Source organism: Grampus griseus (assembly GCF_964374135.1).
Source record: "Grampus griseus genome assembly, chromosome: 6".
Lineage (NCBI taxonomy): Eukaryota > Metazoa > Chordata > Mammalia > Artiodactyla > Delphinidae > Grampus > Grampus griseus.
Window position 1 is genome coordinate 10228002 of NC_139000.1, and position 24723 is coordinate 10252724.

Genomic DNA, 24723 nt, shown 5'->3' on the forward strand with positions numbered 1-24723 from the left:
AATGGCCTTCTGGCTATATGTGTATCACCTCTGCTCCATGCCTTCGCTCTTTTGGCTTTTTTTTCTTAACCTCTCTTTGCCCTCAGTTCATTCAGTCTCTTTCTGTATTGAACCATGAGCAGTTTGGTACTTATGCATTTCTCAAAGAATTGTTGTTATAGCTTGAAACTTAACTGCAATTGCATGTTGGAGTAAGTCAGAAAAATTGTTTTCAGAAAATAATTTGTATATAATTTAGGATATTTTTCTGCTCTCTTTGATACGTGAAGATGCTTTGCACTCTATTTGGTTCCTATTATAGGAATGCCATCTGAAGCAGTAGCTTCTTGTTCCTTTTTCATTGAATATAGCAAAACCGTCATAATCAACCCCCACATACGCACACACACATTCAACATTGTTTTGTACTTGCTACTTTTCAATTTATGCTCTGTTTTGAGTGCATTTATAACAATTTTACAACTAATAATTTTAAAGTACACTATAATTTACAGGGCAATTTTATATCCATTAGTTCATTTTATTGTCCAACAGCTTTATGAGGAAGCTATTATTAATATTCCATTTTTATAGCTGAGAAAACGTATGTGTGAGACTCTCTAATGCTGATGCTTAATTATATAGCCATTCCATCTCTTTTACCTGTCTTAAAAAATCTGAATGCATAAGAAAATGTCTCTTTCCTACCATGTGATTTCTATAAATATCTTCTCTACTTTGTCAGAATAAATCTTTTTATTATACTTTGGTTTCATTTCCTATGTACTTCCATTCTTTTCTCGACCTGTTTCCCTTTTCGGTCTAATCACAGGGTCGTTCCCTATCTTTTTGAAACATCACTAAACTGCAGAATAATAATGATGGTGGTATTATACATTATATAGTGTTTTCAGTCTTCTTTCACACCTGTCTTCACAGCAGTTATCTAAGGTAGCAGAACAAGTGTAAATTGCTTGTTTTTGTGGATTAAAAATGTGCAACTCAGTGTTAGCTAAAGTTTTTTGTTTGTTTACAGTCAGAAAACTAGAAAGTGTTTGGAACAGGAATGCTTCTTCTGTCTTATTCTGAGGTCCTTTCTGCTGCTGTTGTGACTCTGCATAGATTTCTTTCATGCTTTTGTATTGCTCACCATTTACTTAGAATTCAGTCCAGAGTAGCAGTTTCTCTTGTTGCTTTTGTCAAGACTTCCTTTAAAAAGAAATTGTCAACAAGGCAGGTCAATAATTTGCCAGATGCTCTGTACTTAGCAGAACAAGTCTTTGAGCAGTTGTGTGCATTCAGTGCTCTTATGCTTCTGTGCCTATTTTGTAATCTGTGTTAGGACTGTATCACATATGGATTGGTGTCCTAGGGCTGCTGTAATAAATTACCACAAACTGGGTTGTTTACAACAAGAGAAATTTGTGCTCTCATACTGCAGGAGGCCGTAAGTCCAAAGTCAGGGTACTGGCAGAATTGGTTCCTTTTTTGAAGCTCAGAGGGAGAATCTGTTCCATGCCTCTTGTCTAGCTTCTGGCGGTTCCTTGGCTTGTAGCTACATAATTCCAATCTCTGTCTCTTTCTTCATTTAGCTCTTCCCTCTGTGTCTGTGTCTTCACATGGCATTCTTCTCTCTGTGGGTGTCTGTCTCTATGTCTTTTTTCCTCAGCTTATAAGGATACTAGTCATATTGGATTAAGGGCTTACTCTACTCCAATATGACCTCTTGTTAACTTAAATCTTAATTATATCTGCAAACACCCTGTTTCCAAATAAGTTTACATTGACAGTACAAGGGGTAAGGAGTTCAACATCTTTTTTTTTTTTTGCGGGGGGACACAATTTAACCCACAACAACATAACCCACAACAAAATATGTCCTTTTCTTTGTATCATCTTTTTTTTTTTTTTTTGCTGTACACGGGCCTCTCACTGTTGTGGCCTCTCCCGTTGCGGAGCACAGGCTCCGGACGCACAGGCTCTGGACGCGCAGGCTCAGCGGCCATGGCTCATGGGCCTAGCTGCTCCGCGGCATGTGGGATCTTCCCAGACCGCGGCACGAACCCGTGTCCCCTGCATTGGCAGGCGGACTCTCAACCACTGCGCCACCAGGGAAGCCCTGTATCATCTTTTATTGTTACCCATGTGGTATGTTTGCACATATGCTTCCCATAAATGTCTACAGAACTAATGTTTATAGATTACCACATATTATGTATTTTCCCCAAATAATTGACATAGACACCTATATATTTCATTCATAAGTCTTAATTTACCATTTATTTTGTAGTAAACCAGTGAAATTTTGTTTGCTGCTTTATATTAAAATTTCAATTATCCATAATCTATTAACATTACAAACATTTGAGGCAGTAACAACTGTTTATATAATATGGACTTTGTCTTGTTGTTCTGCTTTTTTGTATTGCTCTTCTTCTGCCCTTGGTGTCAAAATTATATTAGCTTTATTAAAATGAATCTTGGAAGGGAAGTATACTCAGTGTTACGTTTTTCAAGCGTTTGGTAAAACTTACGTTTTAAATTTTATTTTATTTTTAGCTGTGTTGGGTCTTCACTGCTGCGCACGGGCTTTCTCTAGTTGCAGCGAGTGGGGGCTACTCTTCGTTGCAGTACGTGGGCTTCTCATTGTGGTGGCTTCTCTTGTTGTGGAGCACGAGCTCTAGGTGTGTGGGCTTCAGTAGTTGCAGCATGTGGGCTCAGTAGTTGTGGCACGCTGGCTTCAGTAGTTGTGGCTTGCAGGCTCTAGAGCGCAGGCTCAGTAGCTGTGGTGCACGGGCTTAGATGCCCCGTGGCATGTGGGATCTGCCTGGACCAGGGCTTGAACCCATGTCCCCTGCATTGGCAGGCAGATTCTTAACCACTGAGCCACCAGGGAAGCCCCTGTAAAACTTACTTTTTTTTTTTTTTTTTTTTTTTTTTTTTTTTTTTTTTTTTTTTTTTTTCTTTTCGCAGTACGCGGGCCTCTCACTGTTGTGGCCTCTCCCGTTGCGGAGCACAGGCTCTGGACACACAGGCTCAGCGGCCATGGCTCACGGGCCTAGCCGTTCCGCGGCACGTGGGATCTTCCCGGACCGGGGTACGAACCTGTGTCCCCTGCATCGCCAGGCGGACTCTCAACCACTGCACCACCAGGGAAGCCCAAAACTTACTTTTAAAAACCACCTGAGTCTGGTGTTTGTCCTTCCTCTTCCTTCTTTCTTTATACATAATAAATGTATGGTTTAATGAATTTTCACAATGTTAACTCCAGGTCAAAAAATAAAATATTTTTATCATTCCTCTTATTTCATGCCTCCTCCCTAAAAGTAACCACTATCTTGATCAGTCTGTCAAATACCAAGGTCTAATTTTATCTGTTTTGTGCCTTGTGTATTGGAGTCATATGATATGTGTTCTTTTGGGTCTGCTTCCTTTCACTCAGCATTATGCTGGGTCCATCCATGTTGTTGCAGGTGGCTGTAGTGCGTTCATTTTCATTATACTATATAGTATTCCACTTATTTATCTAATTCATTATTGATAGATACTTGATTGCTTCCAGATTTTGGCAGTTACAAATTTTACTTCTGTGAACATACTTGTAAATGTCTTTTGGTGCACACACGGTGCATATCTCTTGGTATATTTTCCTAGTTGCTGAGTATACATTAGTAGATACTGCTAGATAGTTTTCTAGTAGCTCATGGTCCTGCACATTCTTCCAACATGTGGGATTATCAGGTTTTTAAAAACTATTCGAGACATTCTGGTAGATGTGTCGTTTGGCTTTAATTTGCATTTCTCTGACGACTAATGAAAGTCAGCACCCTTTCATTTGGCCATCCCCTTTGTGAAGTGTCTATTCAAGGCTTTTGCCTACTGTCTCCTTTTTTATTGGATTGATTGTTTTTTCTTACTGATTTATAGGGGTTCTTCATTTATTATTTTGGTTACAAGTCCTTTGTCAAATATATATATTGCAAACATCTTCTTTTACTCTGTGGCTTGTCTTTTCACTTTCTTAATGGTGTCTTTTGAGCAACACAATACATACTTCGTTTTTTAAATTGTCCAATTTTTCCTTCATGATGAGTACTTTTAGTGATCTGTTTAAGAGATCAGTTTTTACCCCATGGTCATAAAGATAGCTTCTTATATTATCATATAAGTACTACTTTATTTTACCTTTTACATTTATATCCACAATATACCTAGAATTTATTTTTGTGTATGACATATGTATGACATAAGTAGGTCTCAAGATTCATGTTTTTTCTTTTAATTTAGATATCCAGCTGACCCCACACTAGCTCTTTTTCTCTTCCTTTCTTTACTTCTGTTTTTTATTTTTTTGATAAACTATTTTTTCTCATTGTTTTACACTGCTACCTTTGTTATAAATCGAGTATCTGTTTACTTGTGGGTCATTTCTCAACTCTGTTCTGTCATATTGGTCTGCTTTTCTCTTCCTGCACCAGTACCACAGTCTTCAATCCTGGAACTTTATAAAATTTTTGATATCCAGTGGAGTAAGTCTTCCCATCTTGTTGTTCTTCAAGATTAATTTAGCTGCTGTTGGCTCTTGGCATTTCCATATAAATTATAGAATCAACTTGTCCATTACCACAAATCTGAATAAGTTTATTAAGATTTTGATTAGTACTGCATTAAATCTATAGACCAATTTAGGGAGAATTGATGTGTTTATAATTTTCAAGCTTCCAGTAAAAAAAATGGCATATTCTTAATTTTCTATTAATTTTTCTTTAATTTAACTCTCAGAGTTTTACAGTCTTCTGTGATGAGGTCTTACACATCTGCATTATATTTATTCCTAGTTATTTGGTGTTATTTGGTGCTAATGTCAATGCTTTAATTTTCTTTAAAGTTTCACTTTCTAATTATTTATCTTAGGATATAGAAATACAGTTGCCTTTTTATTTTTTTAAATTTTTAGAAATATCTTTATTGGAGTATAATTGCTTTACAATGTTGTGTTAGTTTCTGCTGTATAACACGGTGAATCAGCTATATGTATACATATATCCCCATATCCCCTCCCTCTTGCGTCTCCCTCCCACACTCCCTATCCCACTCCTCTAGGTGGTCACAAAGCACCGAGCTGATCTCCCTGTGCTATGTGGCTGCTTCCCACTAGCTATCTATTTTACCTTTGGTAGTGTATATATGTCAGTGCTACTCTCTCACTTTGTCCCAGCTTACCATTCCCCCTCCCCTTGTCCTCAAGTGCATTCTCTATGTCTGCGTCTTTATTCCTGTCCTGCCCCTAAGTTCGTCAGAACCTTTTTTTTTTTCTTTTAGATTCCATATATATGTGTTAGCATACAGTATTTGTTTTTCTCTTTCTGACTTACTTCACTCTGTATGACAGACTCTAGGTCCATCCACCTCACTACAAATAACTCGATTTCGTTTCTTTTTATGGCTGAGTAATATTCCATTGTATATATGTGCCACATTTTCTTTATCCGTTCATCTGTTGGTGGACAGTTAGATTGCTTCCATGTTCTGGCTATTGTAAATAGTGCCACAATGAACGTTGTGGTACACGACTCTTTCTGAATTATGGTTTTCTCAGGGTATATGCCCAGTATTGGGATTGTTGGGTCATATGGTAGTTCTATTTTTAGTTTTTTAAGGAACCTCCATACTGTTCTCTGTAGTGGCTGTATCAATTTACATTCCCACCAACAGTGCAAGACGGTTCCCTTTTCTCCATACCTTCTCCAGCATTTATTGTTTGTAGATTTTTTGATGAGGGCCATTCTGACCAGTGTGAGGTGATACTTCATTGCAGTTTTGATTTGCATTTCTCCAATATTAGTGAGGTTGAGCATCCTTTCATGTGTTTGCTGGCAATCTGTATATCTTCTTTGGAGAAATGTCTATTTACATCTTCTGCCCATTTTTGGATTGGATTGTTTGTTTTTTTGATATTGAGCTGCATGAGCTGCTTGTATATTTTGGAGATTAATCCTTTGTCAGCTGCTTCATATGCAAATATTTTCTCCCATTCTGAGAGTTGTCTTTTCACCTTGTTTATGGTTTCCTTTGATGTGCAAAAGCTTTGAAGTTTGATTAGGTCCCATTTGTTTATTTTTGTTTTTATTTCCATTTCTCTAGGAGGTGGGTCAAAAAGGATCTTGCTGTGATTTATGTCAAAGAGTGTTCTGCCTATGTTTTCCTCTAAGAGTTTTATAGTGTCTGACCTTACATTTAGGTCTTTAATCCATTTTGAGTTTATTTTTGTATACGGTGTTAGGGAGTGTTCTAATTTCATTCTTTTACATGTAGCTGTCCAGTTTGCGGTCCAGTTTTCCCAGAACCACTTATTGAAGAGGCTGTCTTTTCTCCATTGTATATTCTTGCCTCCCTTATCAAAGATAAGGTGACCATTTGTGTGTGGGTTTATCTCTGGGTTTTCTGTCCTGTTCCATTAATCTATATTTCTGTTTTTGTGCCAGTACCATACTGTCTTGATTACTATAGCTTTGTAGTGTAGTCTGAAGTCAGGGAGCCTGATTCCTCCAGCTCTGTTTTTCTTTCTCTAGATTGCTTTGGCTATTCGGGTTCTTTTGTGTTTCCATACAAATTGTGTGATTTTTTGTTTGTTCTAATGAGCAAAACAAAAATTTTTTGTTCATTTTTGTGAAAAATGCCATTGGTAGTTTGATAGGGATTGCATTGAATCTGTAGATTGCTTTGGATAGTATAGTCATTTTCACAATGTTGATTCTTCAAATCCAGGAACATGGTATATCTCTCCATCTGTTGGTATCATCTTTAATTTCTTTCATCAGTGTCTTGTAGTTTTCTGCATACAGGTCTTTTGTCTCTTTAGGTAGGTTTATTCCTAGGTGTTTTATTCTTTTTGTTGCAATGGTAAATGGGAGTGTTTCCTTAATTTCACTTTCAGATTTTTCATCATTAGTGTATGGGAATGCAAGAGATCTCTGTGCATTAATTTTGTATCCTGCTACTTTACCACATTCACTGATTAGCCCTAGTAGTTTTCTGGTAGCATCTTTAGGATTCTCTATGTATAGTATCATGTCATCTGCAAACAGTGACAGTTTTACTTCTTCTTTTCCGATTTGGATTCCTTTTATACCTTTTTCTTCTTAGATTGCTGTGGCTAAAACTTCCAAAACTTTGTTGAATAACAGTGGTGAGTGTGGGCAACCTTGTCTTGTTCCTGATCTTAGAGGAAATGTTTTCAGTTTTTCACCAATGAGAATGATGTTGGCTTTCAGTTTGTCATATATGGCCATTATTATGTTGAGGTAGGTTCCCTCTATGCCCACTTTCTGGAGAGTTTTTATCATAAATGGGTGTTGAATTTTGTCAAAAGCTTTTTCTGCTTCTATTGAGATTATCATATGGTTTTTTTCCTTCAGTTTGTTAATATGGTGTATCACATTGATTGATTTGCATATATTGAAGAATCCTTGCATTCCTGGGATAAACCCCACTTGATCATGGTGTATGATCCTTTTAATATGCTGTTGGATTCTGTTTGCTAGTATTTTGTTGAGGATTTTTGCATCTGTGTTCATCAGTGATATTGGCCTGTAGTTTTCTTTTCTGTGACATCTTTGTCTGGTCTTGGTATCAGGGTGATGGGGGCCTCGTTGAATGAGTTTGGGATTGTTCCTGCCTCTGCTATATTTTGGAAGAGTTTGAGAAGGATAGGTGTTAGCTCTTCTCTAAATGTTTGATAGAATTCGCCTGTGAATCCATCTGGTCCTGGGCTTTGGTTTGTTGGAAGATTTTTAATCACAGTTTCAATTTCAGTGCTTGTGATTCGTCTGTTTATATTTTCTATTTCTTCCTGGTTCAGTCTTGGAAGGTTGTGCTTTTCTAAGAATTTGTCCATTTTTTCCAGGTTGTCCATTTTATTGGCATGTAGTTGCTTGTAGTAATCTCTCATGATCCTTTGTATTTCTGCAGTGTCAGTTGTTACTTCTCCTTTTTCATTTTTAATTCTGTTGATTTGAGTCTTCTCCCTTTTTTTCTTGATGAGTCTGGCTAATGGTTTATCAATTTTGTTTATCTTCTGAGAGAACCAGCTTTTAGTTTTATTGATCTTTGCTATTGTTTCTTTCATTTCTTTTTCATTTATTTCTGATCTTATCTTCATGATTTCTTTCCTTCTGCTAAGTTTGGGGTTTTTTTGTTCTTTCTCTAATTGCTTAGGTTTAAGGTTAGGTTATTTATTTGAGATTTTTCTTGTTTCTTGAGGTAGGATTGTATTGCTATAAACTTCCCTGTTAGAACTGCTATTGCTGCATCCCATAGGTTTTGGGACATCGTGTTTTCATTGTCATTTGTTTCTAGGTATTTTCTGATTTCCTCTTTGATTTCTTCAGTGATCTCTTGGTTATTTAGTAGCATATTGTTTAGCCTCCATGTGTTTGTATTTTTTAGTTGGTTTTTTTTTTTTTTTTTTTGCGGTACGCGGGCCTCTCACTGTTGTGGCCTCTCCCGTTGCGGAGCACAGGCTCGGGATGCGCAGGCTCAGCGGTCATGGCTCACGGGCCCAGCTGCTCCGCGGCATGTGGGATATTCCCAGACCGGGGCACGAATCCATGTCCCCTGCATCAGCAGACGGACTCTGAACCACTGCACCACCAGGGAAGCCCTTTTTTTACAGTTTTTTTCCTGTAATTGATATCTAGTCTCATAACGTTGTGATCAGAAAAGATACTTGATACAATTTCAATTTTCTTAAATTTACCAAGGCTTGATTTGTGGCCCAGGAAGTGATCTATATTGGAGAATGTTCCACGAGCACTTGAGAAGAAAGTGTCTTCTGTTGTTTCTGGATGGAATGTCTTAGAAGTATCAATTAAGTCCATCTTGTTTGATATGTCATTTAAAGCTTGTGTTTCCTTATTTATTTTCATTTTGCATGATCTGTCCATTGGTGAAAGTGGGGTGTTAAAGTCCCCTACTATGATTGTGTTACTGTCGATTTCCCCTTTTATGGCTGTTAGTATTTGCCTTATGTATTGAGGTGCTCCTGTGTTGGGTGCATAAATATTTACAATTGTTGTATCTTCTTCTTGGATTGATCCCTTGATCATTATGTAGTGTCCTTCTTTGTCTCTTGTAATAGTCTTTATTTTAAAGTCTATTTTGTCTGATACGAGAATTGCTACTCCAGCTTTCTTTTGATTTCCATTTGCATGGAATATCTTTTTTCATCCCCTCACTTTCAGTCTGTATGTGTCCCTAGGTCTGAAGTGGGTCTCTTGTAGACAGCCTATATATGGGGCTTGTTTTTGTATCTATTCAGCCAGTCTGTGTATTTTGGTTGGAGCTTTAAACCATTTACATTTAAGGTAATTATTGATATGTATGTTCGTATTACCATTTTCTTAGTTGTTTTGGGTTTGTTTTTGTAGGTCTTTTCCTTCTCTGTGTTTCCTGCCTAGAGAAGTTCCTTTAGCATTTGTTTTAAAGCTGGTTTGGTGGTGCTGAATTCTCTTCACTTTTGCTTGCCTGTAAAGGCTTTAATTTCTCCGTCAAATCTAAATGAGATCCTTTCTGGGTAGTGTAATGTTGGTTGTAGGTTTTTCCCTTTCATCTCTTTAAATATGTCCTGCCACTCCCTTCTGGCTTGCAGAGTTTCTGCTGAAAGATCAGCTGTTAACCTTATGGGGATTCCCTTGTATGTTATGTGTTGCTTTTCCCTTTATGCTTTTAATATTTTTTCTTTGTATTTAATTTTTGATAGTTTGCTTAATATGTGTCTTGGCATATTTCTCCTTGGTTTATGCTGTATGGGACTCTCGGCACTTCCTGGACTTGATTGGCTATTTCCTTTCCCATAGTAGGGAAGTTTTCAACTATAATCTCTTCAAATATTTTCTCAGACCCTTTCTTTTTCTCTTCTTCTGGGACCGCTATAATTCAAATGTTGGTGCGTTTAATGTTGTCCCAGAGGTCTCTGAGACTGTACTCAATTCTTTTCATTCTTTTTTCTTTATTCTGCTCTGCAGTAGTTATTTCCACTATTTTGTCTTCCAGGTCATTTATCTGTTCTTCTGCCTCAGTTATTCTGCTATTGATTCCTTCTAGAGAATTTTTAATTTCATTTATTGTGTTGTTCATCATTGTTGTTTGCTCTTTAGTTCTTCTAGGTCTTGTTAAACATTTCTTGTATTTTCTCCATTCTATTTCCAAGATTTTGGATCATCTTTACTATCATTACTCTGAATTCTTTTTCAGGTAGACTGCCTGTTTCCTCTTCATTCGTTTGGTCCAGTGGGTTTTTACCTTGCCTCTTCATCTGCTGCATATTTCCCTGTCTTCTCATTTTGTTTAACTGTGTTTGGTGTCTCCTTTTCGCAGGCTGCAGGTTCGTAGTTCCCGTTGCTTTTGGTGTCTGCTCCCAGTGGGTGAGGTTGGTTCAGTGGCTTGTGTAGGCTTCCTGGTGGAGGGGACTGGTGCCTGTGTTCTGGTGGGTGGGGCTGGATCTTGTCTTTCTGGTGGGCAGGGCTGTGTCCAGTGGTGTGTTTTGGGGTGTCTGTGAACTTAGTACGATTTTAGGCAACCTCTCTGCTCAGGGGTGCGGTTGTGTTCCTGTCATGCTAGTTGCTTGGCATGGGGCGTCCAGCACTGGAGCTTGCTGATCATTGGGTGGAGCTGGGTCTTAGCGTTTAGACGGAGATCTCTGGGAGAGCTCTCACCGATTGATATTACGTGGGACTGGGAGGTCTCTGGTAGTCCAGTGTCCTGAACTCAGCTCTCCCACCTCAGAGGCTCAGGCCAGACACCAGGCCGGAGCACCAAGACCCTGTCAGCCACATGGCTCAGAAGAAAAGGGGGAAAAAAAGAAAGAAAAAATATTATTAAAATAAAAAACACAAAAATAATAATACAAAAAAGAAGAAGAGAGCAACCAAACTAATAAACAAATCCACCAATGATAACAAGTGCTAAAAACTGTACTAAGGTAAACATAAAAATCAGAAACAAATCAGTCACAGACAGCAAACCCCTAGTCTACAGTTGCTGCCAAAGTCCACTGCCTCAATTTTGGGATGATTCGTTGTCTGTTCAGGTATTCCACAGATGCAGCGTACATCAAGTTAATTGTGGGGATTTGATCCGCTGCTCCTGAGGCTGCTGGGAGAGATTTCCCTTTCTCTTCTTTCTCCGCACAGCTCCTGGGGTTCAGCTTTGGATTTGGCCCTGCCTCTGCATGTAGGTCGCCCTCAGGCATCTGTTCCCATCCAGATAGGACGTGGTTAAAGCAGCAGCTGATTAGGGGGCTCTTGCTCATTCAGGCCAGGGGGAGGGAGGGGTACTGTAGTTATAATTGGAACGCGGGGCAAGCCTGCGGTGGCAGAGGCCAGCGTGACATTGCAACAGCTTGAGGCCTGCCATGTGTTCTCCTGGGGAATTTGTCCCTGGGTCACGGGACTCTGGCAGTGACGGACTGCACAGACTCCCAGGGAGGTGTGGATAGTGGGATTCTTGGTGGCTGCAGCAGCAGCGTTAACATTTCATGGCCATCTCTGCTGTCTGAGCTGATAGCGCAGCCCGCACCCATCTCTGAAGCTCATTTAGGCGATGCTCTGCTTTCTTTGGGCAGACAAGGTATCCCCTCTCCTCACGCACCCCGAAACAATGGTCTCTTGCCTTTTAGGCAGTTCCAGACTTTTTCCTGGGCTCCCTCCCAGCTAGCTATGGTGCAGTAGCCCCCTTCAGTCAGTGTTCACACAGCCAACCCCAGTCCCCTCCCTGGCGTCTGACCTCCAAAGCCTGATCCTCAGCTCCCAGCCCCAACCCGTCCCAGTGGGTGAGCAGACAAGCCTCTCAGGCTGGTTGGCACTGATCCTCTGTGCAGGAATCTCTCCGCTTTGCCCTCTGCACCCCTATTGCTGCGCTCTCCTCCGTGGCTCCCAAGCATCCCTCCGCCGCCCACCCCACCCCCCGTCTCCACTAGTGAAGGGGCTTCCTAGTGTGTGGAAACTTTTCCTCCTTCACAGCTCCCTCCCAGAGGTGCAGGTCCTGTCCCTATTTTGTCTCTGTTCTTTCTTTTTTCTTTTGCCCTACCCAGGTACATGGGGAGTTTCTTGCCTTTTGGGAAGCCTGAGGTCTTCTGCCGACGTTCAGTAGGTGTTCTGTAGGAGTTGTTCTACATGTAGATGTATTTTTGATGTATTTGCTGGGAGGAAGGTGATCTCCACGTCTTACTCCTCTACCATCTTGAAGGTCCCCTTTCCAGTTGCCTTTTTATAATTCACCTTATATCCAGCAACTTTGCTAATTTCACTGGTTAATTCTAATAATGTATCTGTAGGTTCTTTTGAAATTTCTATGGAGAGGTTTGTATCATCTATGAATATTGACAGCTTTATATCTGTTTGATAGAAATATAATCACATTAATGGTGCAGCCACTATGGAGAACAGTATGGAAGTTCCTTAAAAAACTAAAAATAGAGTTGGCATGTGATCCAGCAGTCCAACTCCTGGGCATGTAGCTGGAGCAGACTCTAAATTCAAAAAGATGCATGCACCCCAGTGTTCATCGCAGCACTATTTACAATAGCCAAGACATGGAAGCAACCGAAATGTCCATCAACAGATGAATGGATAAAAGATGTGGTATATGTATACCGTGGAATATTACTCAGCCATAAAAAAGAATGAAATAAATGCCATTTGCAGCAACATGAATGATCCTAGAGATTATCATACTAAGTGAAGTAAATCAGACAAAGATATCATATGATATCACTTAATGTGTGGAATCTAAAAAATGATACAAATGAACTTATTTACAAAACAGAAGCAGACTCACAGACATAGCGGGAAAAAACCCCCAACAAATTTATGGTTACCAAAGGGGAAAGTTGGGAGGATAAATTAGGAGTTTGGGATTAGCTGATAAAAACTACTACATATAAAACAGATAAACTAGGCTTCCCTGGTGGTGCAGTGGTTGAGAATCTGCCTGCCGATGCAGGGGACACGGGTTCGAGCCCTGGTCTGGGAAGATCCCACATGCCGCGGAGCAACTAAGCCCGTGAGCCACAACTACTGAGCCTGTGTGTCTGGAGCCTGTGCTCCGCAATAAGAGAGGCCACGATAGTGAGAGACCCACACACCACGATGAAGAGTGGCCCCTGCTTGCCTCAACTGGAGCAAGCCCTCGCACAGAAACGGGGACCCAACACAGCCAAAAATAAATAAATAAACAAACCAATGAACCGACATTAAAACAAACAAACAAACAGATAAACCATAAGGTCCTACTGTATAACACAGGGAGCTATATTCAATATCTTGTAATAAACCATAATGAAAAACAATCTGAAAAAGAGTATGTATATTTATGTGTAACTGAATCACTTTGCTGTATACCAGAAGCTAACACAACATTGTAAATCAACTATACTTCAATAAAAAAATAATAATAAAATAAAATTGGTGGATAAAGAAATATGATCAGATTAAAAAGTAAAAAGAAACTGATGAAACTAGTTTTAATAATGTATTTTATTTTACTAAATAACTAAAACATTATTTCAACATGTAACAATATAAAAATTATTACTGAGATTTTTACATCTTTTTTCATGCTAAATCTTCTAAATTTGGTGTATTTTACATTTACAACACATCCCAACTTAGAGTAGCCATGTTTCAAGTGCTCAGTAGCCACATGTGGCCAGTAATTATAGTTTCGGACAGTGTAGGTCTAGACAGTGAGACAGACTTTTTTTAACAAACAGTTGTATCATGTGTAACTTTTTATGGTGTCACTGGAGAAGCCTCTACCGACTTGATCATATGTAAGTGCCAGGGAGAGATTAGGTTTTCAAGGAAAGTCTGAAAAGGTGTCATTTGAGTAATATCTTAAACTATGAATATAAACTTGCCAGGTGACCAAAATAGGCGAAGAGAATAACGTGTAAAATTGTGATGTTATGTAAGAGTAGCATTGGTTCAGAGACTTGCCCATATTTCAGTGAGGTTGAAAAATAGGTAATTATATGAGAGTGGAGGGTGGAGGGGAACACCAGTTCCCTGTGTTATGAGTAATTTATCAGTAATGATGGTTAACATGTTCCTTAAGATAAGTTTCCAGAAGTGTAACTGCTGAGTCTAATAGAAAGAATAAATGTATCCCCCGATACATACAGTGAGTCTCAAGGGTCTGCACTATTTTACACTGCCCCTAGTGAATATGCTGGTTTCAGTGCATACTCAACTGCAGTAATTAGCGTATTTTTTTGTATGTTCATTACTTTATTTTGCCTTTTGAAAATTTTATAGACTTTTCTTTTTTATTATTTTTTTTTTGTTTTTAAAAAATATTTATTTATTTATTTGGCTGCACCGCGTCTTAGTTGCAGCATATTATTTTTTAATTGAAGTATAGTTGATTTACAATGTTGTGTTAACTTCTGGTGTACAACAAAGTAGGTATTATATATATTCATTTTCATATTCTTTTTCCATTATGGTTTATTATAAGATATCGAATATAGTTCTGTGTACTATACAGTAGGACTTTGTTGTTTATTCTATATATAGTAGTTTATATCTGCTAATATCAGACTCCTAATTGATCCCTCCCCTTCCCCTTTGGTAATGGTAAGTTTGTTTTCTATGTCTGTGGGTCTATTTCTGTTTTGTTAATAAGTTCATTTGTATCATTTTCTAGATTCCACACATAATTGATATCATATGATATTTGTCTTTCTCTGTCTGACTGCAGTTAGTATGATAATCTCAACTTTCATCTCTAGGTTGCTGCAAATGGCATTATTTCATTCTTTTTTATGGCTGAGTAATATTCTATTGTATATATATATACCACATCTTTTTTATCCATTCATCTGTTGACACATTTAGTGTGCTAAATAATTAGTATATTTTTAATGTGCTAACTTTGTTGTATTAGGGTTTTTTTTCCGTTGGTTACTGGTAAGGTTTTTTTCTTTCTTTTTTTTTGGGGGGGTGGCACACTGCGCGGCATGCAGGATCTTAGCTCCCCGACCAGGGATTGAACCTGTGGCCCCTGAAGTGGAAGTGCAGTCCTAACCACTGGACTGCCAGGGAATTCCAGGTTTCATATTTTTTTCTAATTAACATTGATGTATTACTACCATCTAGTTCTCAGATTCCATTCAAGCTTCACCACTTGTCCCAATAACATCCTTTACAGCAGAAAGATCCAGCTCTGAATCAGGCATCGCACTTCAGTCTTCCCTTTTCTTTGGGGGAATATCCTGACATATCTGAAGATTACAGTTTGGTTATTTGTAGAATATCTCTCCCAATTTGGTTTTGTCTGTTTCCTCATGATTAGGTCTCTTTGGCAGGAAAATCACTTCTCATCCTATCAGGTGGTAGAGGACTTTGATTTATCTGATTATGAATGATGTTCATTTTGGTCACTTAATCAAGGTGATGTCTGCCAGATTTCATTGTTGTGATGTTACTTTTTCCTTTTGGAATTAATGTGTATTTTGTGTGCAAGTACTCTGAAACTATCCCATTCACTATCAAACTTTACATTTATTCATTCACTTATGTCAGTATTGCTTTATCATTTCTTATTTAATAGGTTATAATCCATTACTATCATTATTTGTTTTGATGCTGAAATTATCCCCAATTTGGTTAGTGGATGCTCCCTCAAGCTAGATCCTAGGTCCTTTTGTAATGCTTGATTTTATTTTTTATTCATTTATTTATCCCAGTTTTATTGAGATGTCATTAACATATAACATTCTATTAGTTTAAGGTGTACACATAATGATTTGATGTATTATATACTGCAAAATGATTACCACAATAAGTTTGGTTATCATCCATCATCTCACACAGTTACAAAAATTTTTTTCTTGTGATAAGAACTAAGATCTACTTTGTTGGCAACTTTCAAATGTATAATACAATATTGTTAGCTATAGTCACCATATTGTAGATTACATCCCCAGAACTTATTTATCTTATAAGTGGAAGTTTGTACCCTTCGACCACCTTCACAGTTTTCTATCACTCCCCACCCCCACTTCCAGAAACCACCAATCTATTCTCTGTTTCTATGAGTTTGTTTTTTTCTGTAAGATTCCACATATAAGTAAGATCATACAGTATATGTCTTTCTCTGTGTGACTTATTTAACTTAGCATAATGCTGTCAAGGTCCATCCATGTCGTTGCAAATAGCAGGACTTCCCCTTTTTATGACTGAATAATATTCCATTGTGTACATATACCACATTTTCTTTATCATTCATCTGTTGATGGACACTTAAGTCCTATATCCTTTTCTTATGTGTCTGTCATTCTTTGAGCACTTTGTTGCTCTCTGGCACAGGATATTCCAGATTCATCTTGTACTTTTTCTGCTCCAGGGCTGTAATTAGACAATTACTATTCTCCAAGGAGCTCTGGTTCCCTTTATTGGAGAATGGTGTTAGAAGCCAAGATTTGGATGCTAGGTATGTTCATACCATTGGTGGGGGTCTTGGGGGGAGTGGTCACTGTTCCCAGGCCCTCTCACTAGACAGATTTACAGAACTGGGGAGTATACTTATGTACACATCACGCCGCCCCCCTCCCCCCCCAGACGTTTATGTCTCTCTTTTTCTTTTTAACTGGCTTCATTCACTTTACTTTTCTCATATAAAAATATGTGGTGGCTACAGCTGGAGCCTGGGTCCTCTGCACAGAAACTCTGTGTGGGTCTTTACAAGACGGTCAGTGAATTCCTGATACGGAGACTTGGTGAACACTATTTCTTTCCAGAGATCAGGAGTGAGGTAAAGGTAGGTCTTGGAAATGGCATCAAAAGTGGCCTTGGCTGGGAAAGGAAAAACAAGAGAGGGTTGGTGAAACCCCAGATGCAGACGGAAGCTGTTGCACTTCTAGGAACAGAGTGGCCACTGTGGGCCAGTCTGTCGTGCATTAGGAGCACCTTCCTCTCCCTCTCTGAAAATACGCCAACCACACTCAGAATGTCATTAAGGGAGCTGAGAGATATATCACTCTTTTTAAACATCCATTAGTTTACCCATACCTCCAGTTTCAATCCACAGGGTTCATTCTAACCTTTTCCCTTTCCTTGTTTGTGTTTTCTTTCTCTTACAGAGAGAACTCTGGGTCCCCTTTTCCTTAGTAGATTTTCTTATTTGATGAATCCGCTATATATGACAGATCTCTCTCTACCTCTGAACTCTTCCATGTGGACATGCCCTCCTCACCCTGCTCAGGCTCTCACTCCCCATGCCAGTCCCCATTCGTGGTTACCCTTATCACTGCACTCAAGCTCCACCATCCCATGCAAGCTGGCCCTTTGTATGGATGTTGATGGTCTCCTCACAATTTGTGCTCTGATACCCAGGAGGCTACCCTCTGTACGGACACCTGCTGTGCTCTGACCCACCTAATGGCTGTAGGACTGGATAGTTTGGGAATGGGAGAGGGCTTCTTTGGATTCTTAAGTTTCACTTTAATATTTCTGGCTGTGGGATTATTTCTTTATCTTCTCTTTCCTTTAACATTCTTTGAGTCCTTTTAGTTTGAGGTTTTATATTTTCTCTAATTCTGGGAAGTTTATAGAAGTTTATTTCTACAAGTATTTATTGCCTTCTCATGATTTTTTCTTTCTTCTTTATATGCTATGATTGGATGTTGATTTCCTTCATTTCCCTTTTCCATATCTCTTGAATTTTCTTTTGTGTATTCTATCTCTTCCTGATGTCTTTTGGCAGAGTACCTTAAACCTGACGTTTTAGCTAATTAATTTGTTCAGCTGTATCTTTTCTGTTATTTAGTTTATCCATCTACTAAGTTTATTTCATTGATTATATTTTTCATACCCAGTATTTTTATTTGCTTCATTATGATATTTTCTTCCTGCTTTATATCTAATATCCTTTCTTATTGAATTTGTTTATTTTGAACTTTGATTTTGTGTTTTTCTCCTGTAAACTCCTGTGTCCTGGGGATATTAGCCACCTTGGCTCATGAACTATATGGGGAGGGCTGGAGAAAGTACAGTTTGTGCCTCATTTCTGCATCTCCTTCTGGGTTTAGAGAATGAAGGCAGGGGGTTGTTGAGTGTGGGAGATGACTTACCCAGGATCACTGTAGTGTGGAATCCCTTCCCAGACTCTGCACTTTTCAAGGTCTGTTTCCCTTTGTTAAAACCACCTAGTCCATGACGTGCGGAAAGAGGTTGTGGGAAGAAGGAACTTGTGAACGTGCAGGACCACCCAGTACTGTCAATGCATGTTGTAAACTACTTCCCCACCAGCTGGCTGCAGTGCCACCCATGTGTTACCCTGCAGCCCCTTGACAGTTCTAGGCTTGCTACAGTTTTCCTGCCTTGCAACCGCAATTGTCTGTTTAAGACAATGTTGGAGAGAAAAATATTTGCCAAAATAACTGTACCACCCCCAACTACCATCTCTGGTGTCTGGTCCTTGTCTGCTCTGCCTGTTTTTTCACCCTGCACTGGGACCAGATTTCCCTGTGTTGTCCCAGGGACTTCTATCTGTGTGTGAACACAAATGAATTTTTTTTTCTTTAGCATAGGTTCATACTATGTATACTATCTGGCAACTTGCTGTTTTTAAAATGGCTGATTAACATGATTGATTACATGGAAAGATAGCTTGGATTCAGTAATAAATAGCTTTCAAATATATGTACATGTGTGTGTGTGCATGTGGTTTTTATATCCCTTTTATACTGAAGTATATCCATATTATTGCTTTATCATCTTAAGTATAACTGTAAGTTAGTGATAGAGTAGAGTGTAGTCATTAGTGTTCTATGAAGTACTTAGCCATTTCCCTCTTTGGTTTTTTTAGTTTCATAGCAGCTTTTAAATACTATGGTACCGAAATAAATATCTTTATGGACAAAGGGTTTTCCATTTGTAGGATCATTTTCTGGGACAGATATACAGAATGGATAAAATAGATAAATAGGTTAAAAGGTTCAACATTTTTTATTCTTAACCATGTAGAGGAGTGCCTGGAACATTTTAGCCATTCAAATAATATTTATTGGATGAAATAATATTATAAAAACTGCCTTTTAAAATGGATGTACCAATTTTCATTCCCACCCACAATATGAGATTGTCTATTCTTCCACACCATCTTATACTTAAATTATTTTGATGATTTGATTGTAATCAGAAGATGTCTCTATCATTAAAAAAATGCTATCAGATGATATAACTAAGGTCTGTTTCTCTTTTTATTTTCACCTACTTGGTAAATAGACATATGTTTTCTTACAGGACTGAATTTGCTCTTAAAGAAATCATGTCCTCTGGAGGTGCTGAAGATGACATCCCACAGGGAGAGAGGAAAACAGTTACAGATTTTTGTTACCTTCTGGATAAATCTAAGCAACTGTTCAACGGGTTAAGGTTAGTGGACTCTTGATGCCTTAAACTTTTATCTAGTTCTGTATCTTTTTTTTCCATGGCTGATGTGTGGTAAGTTTCTGAAAAGTTATGGATAGAATGTTATATAAATATCTGTACTAGAGATGATCATGCTTCTTTTCTTCATTCTCAGGTGAGAAAACAACAGAAGAGGATAACTTATATTGTTTTACTCAAGTTGAGAGAGCTGTTTTGTTAGATGGTCTTGTATACCTTACTCCACATCATATTTTACATCTGATTTTACACATTGCGATAACTAAGGAGCCTGGGATGCATATGCGAGTGAACCTGGGGCTTCTCTTCTGTTACATTTTCTGTATACTTGTTTATTTGCTTATTTCTTTTATTCTTTCTTTTTCTTAGGATGAAGTATCTGTTAACTAAAATAAGAGTGTTCTAGACAGTGTTATTTTTACATTAGTTGTGTGTGCCCTGACTGACTGGTAGCAGAAGCTGTATGCAATTTTGTCAAAATGTGTCTTTGTGTATTCTTGTGTGTGGTGGGTAAATAATTTTGTACCATTTTGTTTTATTTAAATGGTTTAGCCGTATTTCATTTCATGAGATTCTTAGGATATTGACTTACTTCAGACCTAAAGCTTCAATAGCTTAGTTTCAGTCATAAATAAATTCATGCTATGGGTAAAATACTAAGGATAAATAGGGTTTTTTGGGAAACTTTATATAGGAGTGAATAATTGTCAAGATTGTGAGTTATTTTTATTTTAATTAATTAATTATTGAAGTATAGTTGATTTACAGTGTTGTGTTTGGTGAGTTTTTTTTTTTTTCCTGATAAAGTATTTTTATTTATTTATTTATTTTTGCTGTGTTGGGTCTTTGCATCTGTGCGAGGGCTTTCTCCACTTGCGGCGAGCGGGGGCCATTCTTCATCGCGGTGCGCGGGCCTCTTACTGTCGCGGCCTCTCCCGTTCCGGAGCACAGGCTCCAGACGCACAGGCTCAGTAGTTGTGGTTCACGGGCCTAGCCACTCCACGGCATGTGGGATCTTCCCAGACCAGGGCTTGAACCCGTGTCCCCTGCATCGGCAGGCAGATTCCCAACCACTGCACCACCAGGGAAGCCCACTGAGTTTGGTTTTTGTTTGTTTGTTTGTTTTTTAGCGGTACTAGGGCCTCTCACTGCCGCGGCCTCTCCCGTTGCTGAGCACAGGCTCCGCACGCGCAAGCTCAGCGGCCATGGCTCACGGGCCCAGCCGCTCCGCGGCATGTGGGATCTTCCCGGACTGGGGCACGAACCCGTGTCCCCTGCATCGGCAGGCGAACTCTCAACCACTGCGCCGCCAGGGAAGCCCTAGTGAGTTATTTTTCGTTTGCAATTTATTTCTGGGTAAAAATGCAATCTTCTTTTCACATATTTTATAATTTTATTCTACATCCCTAGGATCGGAATTGTACTGACAGAGTTTATTTTAAAGAATATATATTTTTGGGCTTCCCTGGTGGCGCAGTGGTTAAGAATCTACCTGCCAGTGCAGGATACATGGGTTCGAGCCCTGGTCTGGGAAGATCCCACATGCCGTGGAGCAGCTAAGCCCATGGGCCACAACTACTGAGCCCACACGCCACAACTACTGAAGCCCGCGCACCTAGAGCTCGTGCTCCGCAACAAGAGAAGCCACCGCAATGAGAAGCCCATGCAACGCAACAAAGAGTAGCCCCCGCTCGCTACAACTAGAGAAAGCCTGCACGCAGCAATGAAGATCCAATGCAACCAAAAATAATAAATTAATTAATTAAAAAAAATTCTTTTTAAAGAATGTATCTTTTTAAAAGTATTTATTTATTTATTTATCTGGTTGCTCTGGGTCTTAGTTGCAGCAGGCGGGCTCCTTAGTTGTGGCTCATGGGCTCCTTATTTGCCGCTCACTGGCTCCTTAGATGTGGCACGTGGGCTCCTTAGTTGTGGCATGTGAACTCTTAGTTGCAGCATGCATGTGGGATCTAGTACCCTGACCAGGGATCGAACCCCCAACCCCCTGCACTGGGAGCCTGGAGTCTTAACCACTGCACCACCAGGGAAGTCCCTAAAGAATATATCTTTAATCAACTATACGCCAAGGCACTTCTTTTTTTTTTTTTTTTTTTTTTTTACGGTACGTGGGCCTCTCACTGTTGTGGCCTCTCCCGTTGTGGAGCACAGGCTCCGGACGCGCAAGCTCAGCGGCCATGGCTCACAGGCCCAGCCGCTCTGCAGCATGTGAGATCTTCCCGGACCAGGGCACAAACCCGTGTCCCCTGCATCTGCAGGCGGACTCTCAACCACTGCGCCACCAAGGAAGCCCTCCAAGACACTTCCTTAAAAATTTTTTTTAAAAGTCCCACCTATCAAAATAATAAGTCTCTAAAATGCAATGTTAGGAATATGGCAAACCCTCTGACTGGGGGGAGTTGGAACACGTTTACAAAGCCTACTTCATCGAGTTACATACAGCTGAGAGAATAAGGAAGGATAAGAAAGTTCTGTGAATTAAGTTTACTGCCTATCAGAAGTTTATTGCCCTTCTGCTTTATAAGTTTTTTGAATCTTGCCTGTAGATTTTTTGACTCTTATATAGTTGCTTAAGGTTTAATCATTTTGATACTCTGCTGCTTAGTTGTGGTGTTAGTAGAATGTTTGGAGTCTACTTATATGTAATTTACCTGGCTTCGTAAACAGTAAATAATGTTGAGCAACTAAAATGCTGTGCGCATTTTCATTCCCACCTCCCCAAAGAAGAATGCCCTTAAGTGAGGAGGGTAACCTGCACTGGGTAATGCACCTTTCTGCACACCTTGGAGATACTGAAGGAGCTTTTAACTCACATCGGTTATTAAATAACTGCATGAGAGTAAATACGTCTTCACAATAAAAAAAAAAAAAATATATATATATATCTTTAAAAAAACTTACAATTATAAAGATAATACAGGGTCATCGAATGAGTCCTCCATGACCACTGTATTTAAAGCTATACTTTCAATCACTTTCTCATCTCTATATTTATTTAATTTTCTTCATAAAACTCATCGCTACCTCAAGTGATCTTATTTGCTTATGATGTCTTCCTACATTAGAATGAAATATCCCTAGGAGTAGGACCCTATGTGTCACTGTTTCTCTGCTGTCTAAACCAGGGTCTTGCACGTCACAGGTGCTTCACAAACATCTGTTAAATGAAGGATTCCAAAGACAGTGTTCTTAACTCCCACACTCTGCTGCTTCCTATTTTGTGCTACAGAAGAGATCTTTGAGATCAGTTTGGTTTCTTTTGCTTTATAGAATAAATGCATCTTGTTAAAGAATTCTTTTCTTTCACTATTATAATTCAGAAAACGACCCCAGTACACCCTGGTTTGAAGTCTTTTTTTTTTTAATAAATAAATTTATTTATTTATTTTATTTTTGGCTGAGTTGGGTTTCAGCCAAAACCTTGTGAACAAGGTTTTGGATGAACATGTGTTTCCAGTTCTCTTGAATATATACCTAGGAGTGAAATTGCTGGCTCATATGGTACTTACTCTAAGTTTAACGTTTTGAGGAACTTCTAGACTGTTTTTCAAGGAGGCTGTACCACCAGCAATGTATGAGGGTTCCAGTTTCTCCACATCCTCACCAACACTTGTTATTGTCTGTCTTTTTGATGATAGTCATCCTAGTGTGTGTGAAGTTGTATCTCATTATGGTTTTGATTTGCATTTCCCTAATGATGTTCAGCGTCTTTTCATGTGCTTATTGGCCATTTTTATGTCTTTTTTTTGGAGAAAATATTTATTCCAATCCTTTGATCATTTTCAGATAGGTTTATTTATCTTTTAATTTTAAAGTTGTAGTCATTTTCTGTATATTCTGGATACAAGTCCCTTGTAAGATGTAATGATTTGCAGATATATATTTTCCCGTTCTGTGAGTTGTCTCATCACTTTCTTGATGGTGTCCCTTGAAGCACAAATACTTTTAATTTTAATAAAGTCCAACTCGTCATTCTCTTTCATCACTTGTACTTTTGGTGTCATATCTAAGAAATCATTGCCTAACCTGAGGTCACTGAGATTTACTCGGCTGATGTTTCCTTCTAAGAGTCTTGTGGTTTTAGCTCTTACATTTAGGTCTGTGAACCATTTTGTGTTAACTTTTTTATAAGTTTTTTATTATTTTTATTTTATTTTATTTTTATTTTTGGCTGCGTTTGGTCTTCATTGCTGCGCGTGGGCTTTATCTAGTTGCGGTGAGTAGGGGCTACTCTTCATTGCGGTGTGCAGGCTTCTCATGTGGTGGCTTCTCTTGTTGTGGAGCACGGGCTCTAGGTGTGCGGGCTTCAGTAGTTGTAGCATGCGGGCTCAGTAGTTTTGGCTCATGGGCTCTAGAGTGCAGGCTCAGTAGTTGTGGCACATGGGCTTAGTTGATCCACGGCATGTGGCATCTTCCCAGAGCAGGGCTCGAACCCATGTTCCCTGCATTGGCAGGTGGATTCTTAACCACTGCACCACCAGGGAAGCCCCATTTTGTGTTAACTTTTGTGTATGGTATGAGATCTTAGGCATTTCTTTATCAGAAAACATTTTTTTTTCAATTGATTAATTCATTTTTTCTTTCTTCTTGCTTGTTCCCTGTTTCTCCTTTCTTGTTCATACCTGTAATGCTTAGATTGAATTTGCAATCTAAAGCCTCTATTAACCATCTACTCTCTTTTGATTTTCATCTCTATTCTTTTTCTCAACATTTTTAGAAAATGTATTCAATTTGTCCACCATATGCCCAACACATTTCACCTTGTCATTTCATATCAGCGGTTTTTGCTATACTGCTTTTTAAAAAACTAGATATTATGTATTTGATCCAAAGTTTACTAGCTGTTCTATCTGTATATTCAAATAAGAGAGACACTAGAAATTTTAATGTGTTTGTGAATGGAAATTCTTTATTCAGTATTTCTGAGAAGCATATTGAATTTAGCAGTGGCATTTCTCTTCTTAAAAAGGGTTATTTTCTGGATCTGATTCTGAATCATAAATGAATCATAAAGTTCAAGTAGTCTTCTGCTGGAGACTGTCTGCTGGACTCAGATCACTCTGTGACTGCTGAAACAGTAACAATGACAGAACACACTTCCACATAGCACTCCACGGTGTATAAATCACTTTCAGGTACATCTCTATCCTTTGGCCACATACCAAAAATATGTGTTACCTAAAAATAAAGGTGAACTTCACCTTCTTTTTCAGTGTTTTGGTTGTGTAAATATATTTTACCAGCTCAAAACTGTTCTCATTTTGATTTTTTT

The 24723-nt window shown here is 38.8% G+C and overlaps 1 protein-coding gene across 2 annotated transcripts in view; it reads left to right on the forward strand.

The window, feature by feature from the left end:
- Positions 1–24723, forward strand: part of SCAI (suppressor of cancer cell invasion) — a gene marked incomplete at its 3' end in the record, with an annotated part of 136628 nt that overhangs the window by 52726 nt on the left and 59179 nt on the right. Inside the window, exon 3 of one of the 2 annotated variants that reach the window (XM_082656971.1) lies at positions 19287–19418. In XM_082656971.1, coding sequence (XP_082513097.1) covers positions 19287–19418 — 132 coding nt within the window. Of the gene's footprint in view, positions 1–19125; positions 19419–24723 lie in introns of those variants that run through there. The other variant, XM_082656972.1, reaches the window with a different exon arrangement.